We start from the raw sequence: 17640 nt of genomic DNA, 5'->3' as shown, positions 1-17640 counted from the left end.
TTGCTCTGGGAGACACCAGAGACATTTCAGTGTCTTCAGGGAAACTGACTTAAAAATTAGTTCAAATGAAATTGGCAGGAATAACAACAGAGTTGAATTTATTTATTTTAAATTAGTTTTTTCTAGCCACTGGATTTTCATATCTTGGCATTGTCTGCATGTCTGAGTTGTGTATCTTGGTGTAGACCTATTATAACGTGTGTCTATTTTTCACAATTTAAGATATTTTTGTGATGTTTTAATGAAACAACTGATGCTTTTGTAATATTATGGGCATGTTTTCATTTCTGTGTTTGTTTGCAACTAGAAGTAAATGTTTTAAATCATCCTTAATAATTTCTATTCACTGGGTGACACTATTCACATTAAAATGTTAATACTTTTTCTTCCTAAAATAAGATCGGTTGAAATCAAAATTCTCATTCTGAACAAGGAAGAAAAATGCCAAAAGTATTCATGTTCATATATCTCCCAAACCCCCTTTCCTTTTCTCTCTCCATTGATGATACAGTTTCGGCCAGCCCATGTCTCACAACTGTCTCTGATTATAACAACCCTATCTTAGGCTGACTGACAGATATCCCAGGGCAAGAAATAAAGTGATTCTCCAAGATAGAATTGGAAATTTTCTGCCTTTGAAAGTCACAGACAAATTCCAAAGAGTTAAAATTGTTTTTAAACAACATTTTAAAAATAGACTTATTGCTTTTGGGATAGTGAATGTGGACTTAAAAACAGAATTTCTTTTTTATAAAAGACAACAAAGATGCTTATAGATTATACTGAATTATTTTCTATTATGTTATCAAACAGGTTTTTGTAGACTATTTTCAGAAATTATTTTCTAAAAACTAGATGTTGCAAACTTTGACTACATAAATTGTAATTTCACAAATATGTCAATAACATTGAACATGTAAACTATGGCATTTGTTTTGTAAGTGTTTCTGCATATCTTAGTTCATATGTATTTAAATTATATAAAAATAAAATTAATCTTTGAAAAAATGAAATTCCCTCCCCATTCACTGGGAAAGGTCTATTTATCTCTGAGTTTAAAAACAAAGAAAAGATAAAAACTCTGTATTTTACATATGTAGCAAAGTATACTCCTATACCAATGCAAAAAAAAAAATAGATACAGAACTAGAACAGTTTTGTTCATTTGGAAATTTTTTTTTATTTGTAAATCATTTATTTTTTAAATAGTAGGATCCTTTTCTTATTTGAATTCTACATCATAACAGCTAATTTACAGATGATATGCTAAATATTACCAGAAATATGGCAACAATAGCCAACAATTCTCCACTTTGTCTATTCAACTTAATGGTGTATCAGTCAAGTTCAAAATTATGTCCTATGAGTATGAAACAGCATCATGTCCATTTGGTTGGAAGGCAGTTGAATTAAACAGAGAGTGCTGTCAGTGTGAAAAGTGAGGAGGCCAGGAAAGACTAGAACCAAGGCTGCCTTGTTGAAATTCAAATGAAGACAGTACTTGCTTTGTCAGAACCTACACTTAAAACTTTGTTGTGAATCAGATGCTCTAAATACATAGAGCCTTACAGATGGCCTGGAATATAGCAGTGGTACAATGCTTATGAAAGTCTGATAGATTAGCAAATGAGATTTTTAACTTATTCTTTAATTCAGTTATTTATCCATCAAACATTGATAGAACATTTATTACTGATGTGTGTCAACCAGTGCTGGTCTGGAGGAATAAGGAAAAATATAGCATGCATATCCGTTCATGTGCTTCTGTTACCACTTTTTCAGCTATCTATATTCTGCTATATTATCTAATTGCTAATTCTATAGGATTTACAATCTCATTGTTAAGAAAATAATCTAGACATCATATAGAACATTGAATCTAAGCAGAACTGTATTTTCTCCTCTTAACAAAATCCACTTAATTATGCATTGTGTGTGTGTGCATGTGTGTGTATAAATTTAGGAGAAGAAAATGACAACCCACTCCAGTATTCTTGCCTGGCGAATCCCATGGACAGAGGAATCTGGTGGACTACAGTCCATGGGGTTGCACAGAATCAGACACAACTGAGTGTGCACGCATGCACATGCATTTTTACAGGAGAACAAAATTGTAGATTTTACACAACATGAATCCATTTTGCTACTAGTATTTTAGGCAAAATTAAGATAGCTAGATTTGTTAACTTAAGTAATTCAAATGAGGTCTATGTTTTGTGATATAGACTGATGTCAGTAGAAAATCTTCCTTTAACTTATGTTTCTTTCCTTCTTTTTTTTTTTTTTTTTTTTTTTTGGTTTCCCAACAGTTTTACCCAGCCACACATGTGGAAATCCTGGGGAAATCCTGAAGGGAGTCCTCCACGGGACACGGTTCAACATAGGAGACAAGATCCGGTACAGCTGTCTCTCTGGCTACGTCTTGGAGGGCCACGCCATCCTGACCTGCATCGTCAGCCCAGGGAATGGGGCCTCCTGGGACTTCCCAGCCCCGTTCTGCAGAGGTAAGTGTCTGGGCGGGGAGGGTGTGATGCTCTCACACCTGGATTGAGCAAGTAGCTTTGAAACTGACGTCAGGAAAAGTTCCACTTAGCAAAAGCAAGATACGACATGCTGGGTCTTTCCATGTCAGTTTGTTCTGTTCTCAATAACGATATTATAAGTTACCTGAGAAACCATGTTGTTCTTCATTTGCTAAGTCAGGTTTGACTCTCTGTGACTGCGTGGACTGCAGCATGTCAGGCTTCCCTGTCCTAGGCTGTCTCCTAGAGTTTGCTCAAACTTATGTCCACTGGGTTGGTGACATCATCCAACTGTCTCATCTCTGTAGCCCCCTTCTCCTCCTGCCCTCAATCTTTCCCAGCATCAGTGTCTTTTCCAATAAGTCAGTTCTTTGCATCAGGTGACCAAGTATTGGAGCTGTGGCATCAATCCTTCCATTGAATATTAGGGTTGATTTCCTTTAGGATTGACTGGTTGGATCTCCTTGCAGTTCAAGGGACTCTCAAGAGTCTTCTCCAACACCACAGTTCAAAAGCATCAATTCTCTGATGCTCAGCCTTCTTTATGGTCCAACTCTCACACCTGTACATGGCTATTGGAAAAAGCATAACTTTGACTATACAGATCTTTGTCAGCAAAGTGAGATCTTTGCTTTTTAATAAGCTTTTTTTTTAATGGTAGAATTTTTTTCATTTATTTTTATTAGTTGGAGGCTAATTACTTTACAATATTGTAGTGGTTTTTGCCATAAATTGACATGAATCAGCCATGGATTTACATGTCTAAGTTTGTCATAGCTTTCCTTCCAAAGAGCAAGTGTCTTCTAATTTCATGGCTGCAGTCACTGTATGCAGTGATTTTGAATCCCCCCAAAAGAAAATTTGTCACTGCTCCCACATTTCCCCTTCTGTTTTTCATGAAGTGATGGTACTGGATGGTACTAAATGACCATGATGCCTTTTAGTTTTTTGAATGTTGAGTTTTAAGCCAGGCTTTTTACTTTCCTTTTTTGCCCTCATCAAGAATACACCATGACTGGACCCTATAAAGTCAGTAGCAAATACAGATGTGTTCCTTAAATACCAAAATTTTTCTTCATCCTATTTCTGAAATTCTGTGGAATTCTGCACATTTTTATCCCTTATCTTCATAGCATTCGAAGATTTAGTACACACATTTTTTTTCCTTTTGATCTTCTTTGAAGTTTCTTCTTTTTTTTTTTTTATCTTTTTCTCATTAAAAATGGCAGATGTTCCTTGATAATTAAATTATATCACAAAAAGGCTGTTTCAACACTCTTGGTCTTTGGAGACAGACCATAAAGGAATGCTCTAGTCCAAGTATTCCTCTTCATGGTTTGATGCAAGGTTGGACTCGGTTTCTTTTTAGAAACCTTGGATTTCCAGCCTTTTCTGTGACATTAATTTCCTGATCCAGTAACTTTTGGAAAGAACATACTTTTAGTCTTAGGTTTTGACTTTTCTAGGAGATATTCACCTTATGGTGTAGAAAATAATAGTGTAGCTTACATTTGTGTGTATGCTCAGTTGTGTCTGACTCTTTGCAACCCTATGGACAGTAGTCCACCTAGCTTACATTTATTGATGCCTTAATGTAATTCAGAAAGTGTGTAGAGTGTTTTACCTGAATCAAATCACTGAATTCTCATAAGACCTCAGTGAAATAATGAATGTTCATGCTCATTTCACAGATGAAGAAGCACAATTTTAATTTTCCAAAGTTTCCAAAGATAGTACATGATGAGTTAAAACTCAAATTTATGACTGCCTTTTTAGAATTGAAGTATGTTTGATATAAAACATTGTATTAATTTCCAGTGTATGGTGAAAGGATTCAGTTATATCTATTTGTATATATTTATATATTTTCATTCTTTTTCCATTAGAGTTTATTACAAGAGCCATGTCTGACTTTTAATCTGTGTATGTAAGCAGGCAAATTCACAGCTTTAAGTCATATCAAAGTGCATTGTTTCCATCAGTATGTTTATGTTTTAGTGTATGCTATTTAATGAATACTTTTCTCTGTTTTAATTAACTTACCTGTTTTAATTGGAGGATAATTTCTTTACAATATTGTGGTGGTCTTTGCCATACATTTCCATGAATTGCCCATGGGTGCACATGTGTCCCCATCCTGAACCCCCCTCCCCACCCCATCCCTCTGGGTATTCCCAGAGCACTGGCTTTAAGTTCCCTGCTTCGTGCATCGAACTTGCACTGGTCAACTATTTTACATCTTGTAATATACATGTTTCAGTGCTATTCACTCAAATCATCCCACCTTTGCCTTCTCCCACATAGTCCAAAAGTCTGTTCTTTACATCTGTGTCTCTTTTGCTGCCTTACATATAAGATCATTGATACCATCTTTCTAAATCCCATATATATATATATATATATATATATATATATATATATATGCATTAATATACTGTATTGATGTTTCTCTTTCACTCTATATAGTAGGCTATAGTTTCATCCACCTTACTAGAACTGACTCGAATACATTCTTTTTTATAGCTGAGTGATATTCCATAATGAATACTTTTCTATTTTGTTCTTTATCTCTGTAAAGTGTGGCAGTCTCATGAGATGTTTCTGATGTCAGTTATCTTAGTAGTGGTGTACTGGGGCTTCTCCGGCGGCTCCGTAGTAAAGAACCTGCCTGCCAATGCAGGAGGTGGTGGTTTGACCCCTGAGTGGGGAAGAGCCCCTGGAGAAGGAAATAGCAACCCATTCCAGTGTTCTTCCCTGGATAATCCCATGGACAGAGGAGCCTGATGGGCTCTTGTCCATGAGGTCACAAAAAGAGTCAGGCACGACTGAGCAGCTAAACAAGTGGCAGGCTACTACTGCTGCTTCTATCACTGCTAACACTACTAGTGTTGTTACTACTGGTGCCACAAAAACTACAACTTCTAACTGGTATACGGTGGTTACTTATTATGAGTGAGGCATTCCTGTTTAAACGTATTTTATTAAATTTATTTTATTAAATAATTTTATTATTTTTTAAACTTATTAAATATTTTATTTTTATAATAAAATATTATTTTTTATTTAAAATAAAATTTTAAAATAAAATTTATAATAAAATATTTTATAATAAAATAAAATAATGAAATATAAAAATATGTTTTAATAAAAACATATTTTATTAAATAATTACTTTACAAATGAGGCACTTCAGGGCTAGATGGGAAAATAACTTGTTTAAGATATTCCAGCTGATAGTGGTTGGGATTCAGATACACCATTTTCAAACCATTGCTGTGTCCTAGAGAAATTCCTGTCAAGGGCATCTTATACCCCATCCATCGTTCTTCCTGAAACGCTCATTTCTTTGCATTTCCTCAGATCTATTATCTCTCACTTCTTTTTTCCTTTACTGCTATTATTTTCTATCTCCTATTGTCTAAAGGGTGATGCCCTCAAAATCCAGAATCTCCACCTTCATCTTTTCATTGATTTCCCTCGACTCAGTGACCCCATTTGAGGACGCTGCCATGTGGGTATCCTAAATGTGCACTTTCTTCTTCTGTCTCCCCTTGTGTCTCTGGACTCCCCATTAACTCTGTGAAACATTAGAGTCTCTGTTTTCTCCTGCTCACCACTCTTCCTCTGTCAGCCTTTCATGCGTCACCATTCACTCTCCAACTTTCCCATCCCGGGCACTTTTCTCCTTCTCACCCAGACCTGCTTCATGTTGCTTAAATGACTCCGTGTCTAGAATGTCTGCCTCCACCCTACATTCTCCTCCTTAATCCCACTCCCCACACGAAAAACAAACAAAAACAAACAAACAAACACACACGTCTCCATCATCAACCCATTCCTCTCCCAGTGAGACCACCTCAGTGACTCAGTAAGAACTAAGTGCAACCTCTTCAAAGAGCTGCGCTGATGCTACCTTCCCTTGTCTTAACTGACTCGTCCACTGACATCTCTTAGTGTCCCATTTGTTCAGTCGTTCGGTCATGTCTGATTGTTTGCAAACCCCTGGACTGCAGCATGCCAGACTTCCCTGTCCTTCACTGTCTCCTGGAATTTGCTTGTTAGTGTCCGAGACACAGATGTTGTGCCTTTTTCTCCATCACACGATGCTTTGCTTGGGTTGACTCCCCCAAGGCCATTGCATGCATCTCCCAGGAGCTGCGTTCCTCTCACCCCCTTGCCCTCCCCCCATGCTGACACGGGAAACCAGCAAATGCTACCGGGAAAGGTTTCTTCCTGAAGAGTCCCTTACCAGTTCACCACCAGAAATCTAAGCATTCATTTTTTCCTGTTACAAAGTTTTCCCTTTCATCTCCCTTAGAGCCATAAATTTTACTTAGTTGTCAGGTTCACACTTGAGTCCAAATTTTAGTCACTTTTTTTTTTTTTTTTTTTAAATTTTAGTCACTTTTTAAAAAACCATCACAACCCGTTTTTATTTTTTTATTTTTTTTTTGAGCTTAGTGATTTTATTTTATATATATATATATTTTCATTTATTTTTATTAGTTGGAGGCTAATTACTTTAAATTGCTATAAGAAAACACAAGTCCCTTTGTCTTCAGCATTTATTTCGTTGGCATTTTATATTTTAACCTATGTCTTAACAGTATTTCCTCAATGAGTTTTTAACCTTCCAGGAGATCATTTACAGTCATAAAAACTTTGTGACTATATCTTTGCTTTCTCTGAACCTTATAAGTTGCCCTAATCCATAGCCATGTGCCCTTAATGCTATATTTAATCCCCCATCCCAACATCTAGTTGATGAATAGAAATGTGCTAGGCATCTGATGAGGAGTTATTATAAACAAGAAAATGAAAAAGTAAATGTTAACAGCAATTATGCCAGTTTCCATTTTCCTCATATCTCCCAAGCATTTCCTTCTTAATCGGAGGGTCTTTACTAATTTCCCAGCTTGTAAAACTCAGAAGGTTAAAGTTGACATAACATTCAGCTCATAATATTTTCCTATCTTGTCATCAATTTATTAAATCCCAACTCTATCACAGAGCTTTTTAAATGATCAATCTCTTCTGTGTCATAGATTATTAAATTTATGCTTAAATTTTGCTTTTCTCAATGCTTGGGTTGTAACATTTCAAAGGGAATTAAGTTTGATATAATTATTTTATGAAACAAATCCAAAAGTACAACACAGTTTGTCTTTGATGTTGGATAACTGGATCTTAAAAAAAAATCAAAGATCTGATTCTTATAAATGTGTAGATATGGTATATCTGGAAGAGATAAATTAATTTCAGCAATGTGGACTTAGATAATTTTCAAAAATAAAATGAGTCTAATTTCTGCTTCCCCAGCATTCTGGTTATTTTGTTCCAGAAATTGCTTGAGGATTCCTCTTAATAGTACTACTAACAGTAACAGCCCTGAAGCATTTGCTAGTGTTGAAAAATTTACATTACAGCTCCAAGTGGCAGCATTTAACTTGAACAATGGCACTTAAATTTGTGTATCTTTTCTAGAGTCACATGGTGCTCTTTAGAGAAAAAGGATATAACTATGTATTTAGTAAAGTGAACGCATGATAAAGTGGGAGGCCAGCCAGATGTACTTAAAGCCGATCCCCTTCAACAGGAGAGCAGCATCAAGCTGACTTCTTTCAAGGATGAGGACTTGGACCGTCTCCTTCTGGAGATGCCGTGTTTCCCTCTTCTTCATTTTTCCTTGAGTTTGCACCTAAATGTCTGTATCTTTTCTAATCTTCCCTCATTATTGGTTATTGTCCCGACTGTATCTTCTAGTCTTTACAAAGGTGTCCTGTTTCTGTATGTGCAGTTATGTATATTTAGATGAGAAACATAAAAGGGTTTGAAAATAACAGCAAGAAAACTAGATGCATTCAATAACGCATGTTCTCAACTCAGGCAGGGGCTCGGGGCTGTTCAACTTGACATGCCTGCCCAAGAAAAACTCCAGGTCCTCAATATTTAGAGGCTCTCCCGGTGGCTCAGATGGTAAAGAATCTGCCTGAAATGTGGGAGACCCAGGTTCAATCCCTGGGTTGGGAAGACCCTCTGGAGAAAGAAATGGCTATCCACTCCAGTATTCTTACCTGGAAAATTCCACAAAGAGATGGGCCTGGCAGGCTGCAGTCCACGGGATTGCAAAGAGTCAGACACAACTGAGTGACTAACTCTTCAGTATTTAGATCAGCGCAGTTTGCTAGAAACATAACATGATCCAAAAGTGAGAGCCAACTGTGTAATCAAAACTTCCTAATAACTACATTGATAAAGTAAAAACAAACTGGTGTGTTTAATTTTAAAAATACATTTTATTAACCCAGCATAGCCCAAATATGACCATTTCAAAATGATATCAGTATAAAATATTAATGAAGTAGTTTGAACTTTTTTCCATACTAGTCTTCAAAACCTGGCATGTAATTCACAGTTACAGCATTTCTCAAGGTGAAATAACCACATTTCAAGTTCTTGTTAGCTATGTATGCTAGTATCTGTTGTTTCAGAGGACTCAGACATAGCAAGCAGAGGAATTTTAGTTTTCTTGTTTTCCTTCCACAGCAGTTGCTAATGTATGCAGAGTCCACGTGCTATGCGTACGTTTTACTTATGATGTAGGTTTCAGTAGACAGTGGTAGTTTCATGATAAGGACTCATAAGAAAATGGATCTGAAATATACGAATCTATGCCATTGTCTGATTGGAATCCTTCCTTTTAGCTTCTTAGCAGTTGCTGAGACAGATTTGAGCTAAATAGCAGCAGACGGGAGAAGTCTATTTTCACAATTACTTTTAGGCAGAAGATAAGGGTGAGCCTAGTTCTGCATTAATCCAAACAGGTTTCTCAAAAAGAACCTCATTTCAGATGCTGTCTTACTTTGGGAAGAAATGGTACTGGGATCTAATGAATGAAGAGTATGGAAAACTTTGAAGGTGAGGCTGATTAGTTAGTGGAGTAGGCAGAGAATTGAAAACAGTTTCATGCATGTGTGGCTCAAGATACATAAAGAATAAAATTAAGAGAGCTCTAGGGAGAAAACAATCTATTAATAGGTTCAGTTCTGAAAGATAGCGGTTACAGTCTATGCTACCGTAAGTACATTGGATTCCTCTATTACATTTCTTTCCCATCTGTAAACTATTGCATGTACTACAGCAAAATGTCCACACAACAACCTGCTCCAGAGATCACATACCCAGTAATGTCAACAGACAAGCAAAGATTTTTGGAAAGATGATATTTTCAGTGTTGGTATGGAGATGAAATGGCATATGCAAAACAGCCTGCAAAGTCTTTAAAGCATAAAGAAGGTGAATGGAACATGGATGATATAGCATGAGGTTTATGGGCTGTGCAGTGTTATTTTCTCTCTCTTCTCCGTTTTCCTCCATGTATAATAGTTCCTATTTCCTAGGTTTGTTGGAAAGTTGACATGAAATATTCCATATAAAATCCTTAAAGAGACATCAACACAGTGAAATTCTGTATGCATTAGCTGTTATAATTAATATCTCTATCTTCTCCCCCTTCCAGTCCTGAAAACAAATTCAGATTTCAGATTTCAGATAGGAGACAAATCACAAGAAAAAAAACTGAAAGTAAATTTGTATAAATTATATGATCTTACTGCTACTGGCTCTTAAGCAAATTTTTTATGCTTTATTGGAGTTCTTTAGAATTAAAAAAAAAAGAGAGACTACCAGGCTAATTTAAGAAGAGAAAATCAATAGAGACTCAGAAAAGGAGTGCGCACCTACTGAAGGGTGAGTCTATGTCAGGACAGGCCATTGTGTTTCACATGCCACTATGTGGATTGCAATAATGAGACAAAAATCACATATCCAGCATGCATGGAGATACACATGAGTGTATAAATAGCATGATAGTATCAAAAATATAGATGTAAATAGTCAGATGGAGATTATCTCTAGATTCATTTTTCTTAAGGGTCTAATAAATCAGGTTCAAAGTATTTTTAATAAGGTTTGACAGAAAACAGCAAAGTTTTATAAAGCAATTATCCTTCAATAAAAAATAAATTAATTTAAAAAAAAGAAGAAGACAAGTCGCTTCAGTCATGTCTGACTCTTTGTGACCCCATGGACTGTAAGCCACTAGGCTTCTCTACCCATGGAATTCTCCAGGCAAGAATACTTGAGTGGTTGTCATGCTCTTCTCCAAGGGATCTTCCCAACCCAGGGATCGAACCCATGTCTCCTCCATCTCTTGCATTGACAGGTAGGCTATTTACCACTAGCGCCACCTGGGAAGCCCCAGAGGAATACATGGGCTAGCATCAATTATCAAATGGTAAGACATTACTGCTTGGTCATTCAAAATGCAGATTTTGAAGAAAAAGATGTGATGATAGTTAAACATATATCAGTAATAGGACATCAGGTATCATTCACATGCTTTACAAATATCTTTGTATTTAATGTTCACCATGTTCCGGGCTCCCCCGGTATCTCATGGTAAAGAATCTGCCAGCAATGCAGGAGAACTGGGTTTGATCCCTGGGTCAGGATGATCCCCTGGAGAAGGGAATGGTGACCCTGTCCAATATTCTTGCCTTGGAAAATCCTACAGACAGCGGAGCCTGGAGGGTACAGTCCACGAGGTCACAGAGAATCAGACATGACTGAGCGGCTAACATTTTCACTTTCTTTCATATCCCTGCAAGTTAGGTGTTCTTGTTGGTCTTGTATTTCATGCAAAGAGTTTCCAGCGCAGAGGCATGAGGTCACGCAGCTGTAAGTGGGAGAGGCTGAACTGTGACCTGGGATCTTACTCCATCAGTCCCTGCAATGCTCGGTCTGTTCCCTTTTAATTTAAAAGAAAGAATAAAAATAGGTTTCTTTAAAGAAGAGACCTATGCCTTCACTGGAGCACAAATTTTTGAAATTGGATTGAACAAACAGATATTTTCTTCCTGACAAATCATTCCTTGAGCCCCGAGGAGTCTGGGGAGGGGAAGGGAGACTGTAACCCCTGCTCTGGGGAAAGCCGCGTGTGACCCGGTTTTCTCCTCCGGGGAAGGACGTTTCTGGGCCCCGCACCCTCCCGGCTTCTCCGCTTGCTCCTCCTGCGGTGCGGGTGGAGGTGTCTGGCCGGCCTGCAGGCCCCTCAGAGATCACGAGCCGCAAAGGAGAAACAGAAAGGCAGGCGGATGGCAGCAGGGTGGCGTGACCACCTGTCTCCATGTTGTGGACGCCGCGGCAGGGGTGGCTTTCTGTGGGCTGGGTGGGGTGACACCAACCACAGTCTTGGGGCTCTCAGATGAAGAACTGGATGCATCAGCGCAGCTCAGGGGAGCCTCATGTCCACAGAGGGATGCTTGGCTGGAGGACCTTTCTCATAGTTTACTCTGAAGGCTGGATGTAATTGGCTACAGCTATTTCTTTTTTTTTTTTTTTTCCCCATTTATTTTTATTAGTTGGAGGCTAATTACTTTACAACATTGTAGTGGGTTTTGTCATACATTAACATGAATCAGCCATGGATTTACATGTATTCCCCATCCTGATCCCCCCTCCCACCTCCCTCTCTACCCAATCCCTCTGGGTCAGTGCACCAGCCCTGAGCACTTGTCTCATGCATCCAACCTGGGCTGGTGATAAGTTTTACCCTTGATAATATACATGTTTCCATGCTGTTCTCTCGAAACATCCCACCCTCTTCTTCTCCCATAGAACCCAAAAATCTGTTCTGTACATCTGTGTCTCTTTTTCTGTTTTGCATATAGGGTTATCGTTACCATCTTTCTAAATTCTATATATATGCATTAGTATACTGTATTGGTCTTTATCTTTCTGGCTTACTTCACTCTGTATAATGGGCTCCAGTTTTATCCATCTTATTAGCTATTTCTTTATAGAGTTGGTCAGTCTTGGAGCAAAGGAGGCAGGCAGGGGTCCGCTCCCAGCCAGGTAATCCTCCTCTTGAAAAAGGCTCTCTTTGCATTAGGTTTATTCTCTCTCCCCTTTCTCCACTGCAGCCCTACATCCCCCCTACCCCCAACTTGTCCTCCCAGGAATCCTTATTTAGGGGCAGAAAGGTGAGGCCTGAAGGATGCTGCTGGTCATGGGACTCCCAGTACCTGAGACAAGGGGTTCTCTGGCTCCACTTGAAATGGACTTAAACACTTGAAGCAGGAAACGAACCGCCTTGGCTGGTCGATCATCCTTCCCTCCTTATTTTCCATTTTCAGCCAGCAGAGTCTTTTTTCACCCACTAAGAATTAGTCAAGAAAAGTCACGGGGAAGTGTAGACATGTAAGCTCAGCATTTTATTCAGACCACACCTCTGTGGCAGGTGTTGTGTTAGGAACTTGGCGTGCATTATTTGATGTTATCCTGTCCGGAAGTGTTCAAGTTTAATATTAATCCTCAGAACTTGCAGATAAGGAACCTAAGCCTGTGCAGTGTGAGGGATGCTGTCCAGAGCTGCAGAGACAGTGGGCGCAAAGGCAGGTCTCACACAGCGCCTCCTGCTTGGGGCGTATAAGGACAGGTGTGTTTGCTGTTTCTCTTTTGCTGTGTTGAGAAGCATGACCTGCAAACCATTGAAAAATAACTGTAAATGAATTATTATCAGAGTCTATAGCTATTTACTCACTGAGGCTGTCACCTTGTTACTCTGTCTCAGCACATGCATTTGAGATAAATATTCACTGAAAAGTGTCAAAACCCATTGTCACTGTTACGTGATAGTTTGAAAGAGTACAAGATGTGGCAGCTGTTTTGCTTGTTTTAGAGAGTTGATGGATTTTTATCCATTTCATGACAGTTGTATTTCCTTGGAAGAATGAATAATAGCAAGCAGAGATGCCACGAAATAAAGTGCCAGGAGCAGTCTTAGCAATACCCTTTATAAAACATGCTAAATAATGGATGCCGTGTTTCATTTAAAGCTGCCTAAAGCTGCAAATTTCTTTAATTGATAAGCCTTACATAATGTGACTGGAAATGACAATATGTCACTTGCCAGTGCCTTATGAAATGTCACTCAAAGTTTTTAATTGCAGACATTGTGCTGCTAGTGATGATGGGGAAGAGAAACTCTGGGAGAACATATAGCCGGAGGGAGGCAGGGAGGGAGAGAAGTCATGCTTTTTTGTGGGTGTCAATAGATTCTGTGATATTTAAAACACAGCTGTGTTTTTATCAGTTATGTTACAGAGGTAACATTGTAAAAATGAATCTTAAATGATTCATTATGTCAGGACCAGGCATTGCAAAATTAGGTTGAATGGGATAGTCTTCATTTAAGAAACACAGCTCTGTATTAAGTGTGGACGGCTTTGGGGAGTTTAATTTTCAGCACTTATCTATATATACCAGGTAATAAACAACTCTGCTAAGTCGCTTCAGTCGTGTCTGACTGTGTGACCCCAATGATGGCAGCCCACCAGGCTCCGCCATCCCTGGGATTCTCCAGGCAAGAACACTGGAGTGGGTTGCCATTGCCTTCTCTGAATAAACAACTCTAAGTCTTACCAATTTTTTAAAAATGTTGAAAATATATGTCAGTGTTTTTATAGTAAATCTGGTGTGCATGCTTTGCATTTCACAATGCTACAAGGCTTTCTGATGAGCACTTTTTTTTAAACATTATCTCACTGAATACAATCTAACATTTTAAAGCATAATTGTAAGTGCCTCTATACCAGTTATTTTTTTTTTATACCAGTTATTTTAAGGCTCAAATTGCAGTATTTTTCCAAGATTTTTTCTCATGTAAGTGCCATCATAGGTTGTAGGACTGAAGTTGTCTAGTGCCCAAATTAATACTTGTCCAAGGAAATGCCATTCCTTGTGATGGGCAGTGATGGATGTGTTTACTAGCAAGCACCCTGTTTTCTTACTAGCTAAGACATCCTGGACAAGCTATTTGCAAAGCCTCTGCCTGGGAATCTGTTGAATTGGGTTCATGCTGCCTTTTTTTTTTTAGTTTAATATAGTTGATTCACAATGTTGTATTGGTTTCAAGTACAGCAAAGTGATTCAGTGTGGAACATGTGTGTGCGTGTGTGTGTGTGCATGTGTGTGTGCGTGTGCATGTGTGTGTGCGTGTGCGCGCATGTGTGTTTGTGTGCGCACACATGTGTGCATGTGTGTATGCGTGCACATGTGTGTGCACGTGTGTGTGTGTGCATGTGTGTGTGTGTGTGTGCATCTAGATTAATACAATTAACACTTTAAATCTCATGGGACTGGTAAAGATTACATGAGATGCTGGAAGTACTCAGGACCAATAATAGCCACTATCATTGAAATCATTATTACTGACAAGCTAGAATGGAACAAAAGTGGAAACCAAAGGAAATCAGTTCATCCTCTGAAACTCTCAGAGGCTAAAGTCATAGAACATAGTACATGTTGGTTTTCTTTTTAAGCTTGGTATTAAGTCATAAGCATTTCAGTTTTAATTGACAGCATTTTCTTCTCAATATCCTCAATATTATACAAATTAATAGTTCTCTCTCTCCCCATAATTTAACATAATGAGTGTTTCCAGTGTTTGCTTCTACACATAATGCTATAATTAGTGTCTCTGTATATATAGCATTGCTTTTGTTTTTTCCGTTTAATTATTTCCTAAGGAAAGAATTCTCGGGATGTTATTTATGCTTTGCAAACTTGCTGAGCAAATTTCCATGCCACACGTATTTTTACTACAATTACTCTTGGATTTGATGTTAGCATTTCCTTTTAATTTGCTGAGGATTTAATAGCATGAAAATGATGCCCCAAAGTTGGTTTGTTTTTTGATTTCCAGTAGACTATGTCTGCTGTCTATTTGTATTTGTTCATTTAAGAAACATTTATGCAGGACAGACAAGATGTCAGATATATTTAACAGTCAGGTCAGTAGACTCTTTCTGTCAAGGGCCATAAAGTAAATGTTTCATGTATTTCAAGCCATATGGTCTGTGTTTCAGCTACTGTAGTCAGTAATTTTAGAGCAGAAGTCTCCAGTGACTACCTAAACAAACAGGCATGACTGTTTCTACATGCAGCCTGGGGTCTATTTACAATAATAGAAACCAGGCTGCATGTGGGCCATAAGCCGTAGTCTGCTTTCATAAGTTCTTCGCTGGGTCTACAAAGCGGACAGAACAAGAAAAGCCCCAACTGCCATATCTTCATGGGGAGAAGTGAAAGTCGCTCAGTTGTGCCCAAGTCTTTGTGACTCCATGGACTAGAATTCTCCAGGCCAGAACACTGGAGTGGTAGCCTTTCCCTTATCCAGGGGATCTTCCCAACCGAGGGATCAAACCCAGGTCTCCTGCATTCCAGGCGGATTCTTTATCAGCTGAGCCAAAGGTAAGCCCACATGGGTAGAGGTCGACCACATAAATCAAAACACAAATGAGTAAAAATAAATCAATATGTCACATACCCAATTGTAATAATTGTTTACATAAATGCTGACAGACGCATCCACTGAGACAGTGACCTCTGATTGAGCTCTGGTGACGACTGCTTGGTTTGCCCAAGACAGTCCTGGTGTCAGCACTGGAGAAACCACTGTCTTTGGCCAACACAGCAATATTTGGCCCCCTCGTGGGGGTGAGAGATTAAACGACATGAAAATGTTGAGGGCATGGTCGAGATCAAGGGAACAGCCAGGACTTTGATCCTGAGCAACCACAGCGTGAGTGAAGAGCAATGCAGAAGCCAGGATGACTGGAGCGGACTGGACAGCGGCCTGGCTGTGGGAGAAAAGGTCAGAGGGTTGGATGCTGAGAGATGCTGGGACCCTGTGGACCATTATACAAGAAGTATGGGAAGACATCAGAGGGTTTTGATGAGAGAAGCAGCATCATTGCATTTCAAATTTAAGAGGCTCACTCTGCTGCTCTTTTGAGCGAAGAATGTCTGGTGGGAAGGGTGGAATGGGGAAACCTATTCAGAAACTACTCCAATCTTCAAGGCAAGAGATGATGCTATTTTGAGAGGTAATAGGAGCAGTGGGTCTTCCCTGGTAGCTCAGACAGTAGAGAATCTACCTGCCAATGCAGGAGATGTGCGTTTGATCTTTGGGTCAGGAAGATCCCCTAGAGAAGGGAATGGCTACCCACTCCAGTATTCTTGCCTAGAGAATTCCATGGACAGAAGAGCCTGGAGGGCTACAGCGCATGGGTTTGCAATGAGTCAGACTTGACTGAGTGAAACATCATTTTCACAATGATGCAGCAGTGGACATTGCAAGATGCATTTGGATTCAGAATACAGATTAGAAAGGTCAGCTTTTCAAGGAGACTTCTCTGAGGACCTCGTGGTTGTCAGATTTCCCTCCTGCCTCTGGCTCAGGGCATTCTTTATCCTCTCATTCTGATTCTTTAGCATTACATTGGAAAAAAACAAAAAACAAAACTTATAGACTTCATTTCTTAGAGCAGTTTTAAGATTATAGAAAATTTGAGCAGGAAAATAGCATTCCTGTATATGAATTCTTCTGCCCCCTGCAAAGCCTTTCCTATTATTAATATCTTACAATAGTATGGTACTTTCATTACAACTGATGAAATAATATCAATTCATTTTGATAAATGCATAATGCCATTTATCAACCACTGCAGTATCATGTAGAATGGTCCCACCACCTTTAAAATCCTTTGTGCTCCAGCTGTTCATTTCTCTCTCCACCCTAACCCCTTGGTGACCCCTAATCTTTTTACTCTGTCTGTAGTTGTACCTTTTCAAAATGTCATTTACTTGAAGTCATATAACATATAGGCTCCTCTCTCTTCACTATATGTGTTTAAGGCTATTCTGTCTTTTCCCCAAGAAAAAGAGATGTAAAAAGGCAAAATGGTTGTCTGAGGAGGCCTTACAAATAGCTGAGTCAAGAAGAGAAGTGAAAGGCAAAGGAAAAAAGAAAATATATGCCCATTTGAATGCAGAGTTCTGAAGAATAGCAAGGAGAGATAAGAAAGACTTCCTCACTGATCAATGCAAAGAAATAGAGGAAAACAATAGTATGGGAAAGACTAGAGATCTCTTCAGTAAAATTAGAAATATCAAGGGAATATTTCATGCAAAGATGGGCACAGTAAAGGACAGAAATGGTATGGACCTAACAGAAGCAGAAGATATGAAGAAGAGGTGGCAAGAATACACAGAA

At 38.7% G+C, this 17640-nt stretch overlaps 1 protein-coding gene across 1 annotated transcript in view; it reads left to right on the top strand.

The window, feature by feature from the left end:
• The window catches only part of LOC136176275 (CUB and sushi domain-containing protein 1), a 1594796-nt gene that overhangs the window by 592456 nt on the left and 984700 nt on the right, over window positions 1-17640 (top strand). The window contains exon 3 of the mRNA XM_065946402.1: window positions 2310-2504. Coding sequence (XP_065802474.1) covers window positions 2310-2504 — 195 coding nt within the window. The remainder of the gene's footprint in view (window positions 1-2309; window positions 2505-17640) is intronic.

Source organism: Muntiacus reevesi, chromosome 10 (genome assembly GCF_963930625.1).
Source record: "Muntiacus reevesi chromosome 10, mMunRee1.1, whole genome shotgun sequence".
NCBI lineage: Eukaryota > Metazoa > Chordata > Mammalia > Artiodactyla > Cervidae > Muntiacus > Muntiacus reevesi.
Note: the sequence above shows the minus strand (reverse complement) of the source record. Positions and strands in the feature narration are given on the sequence as shown.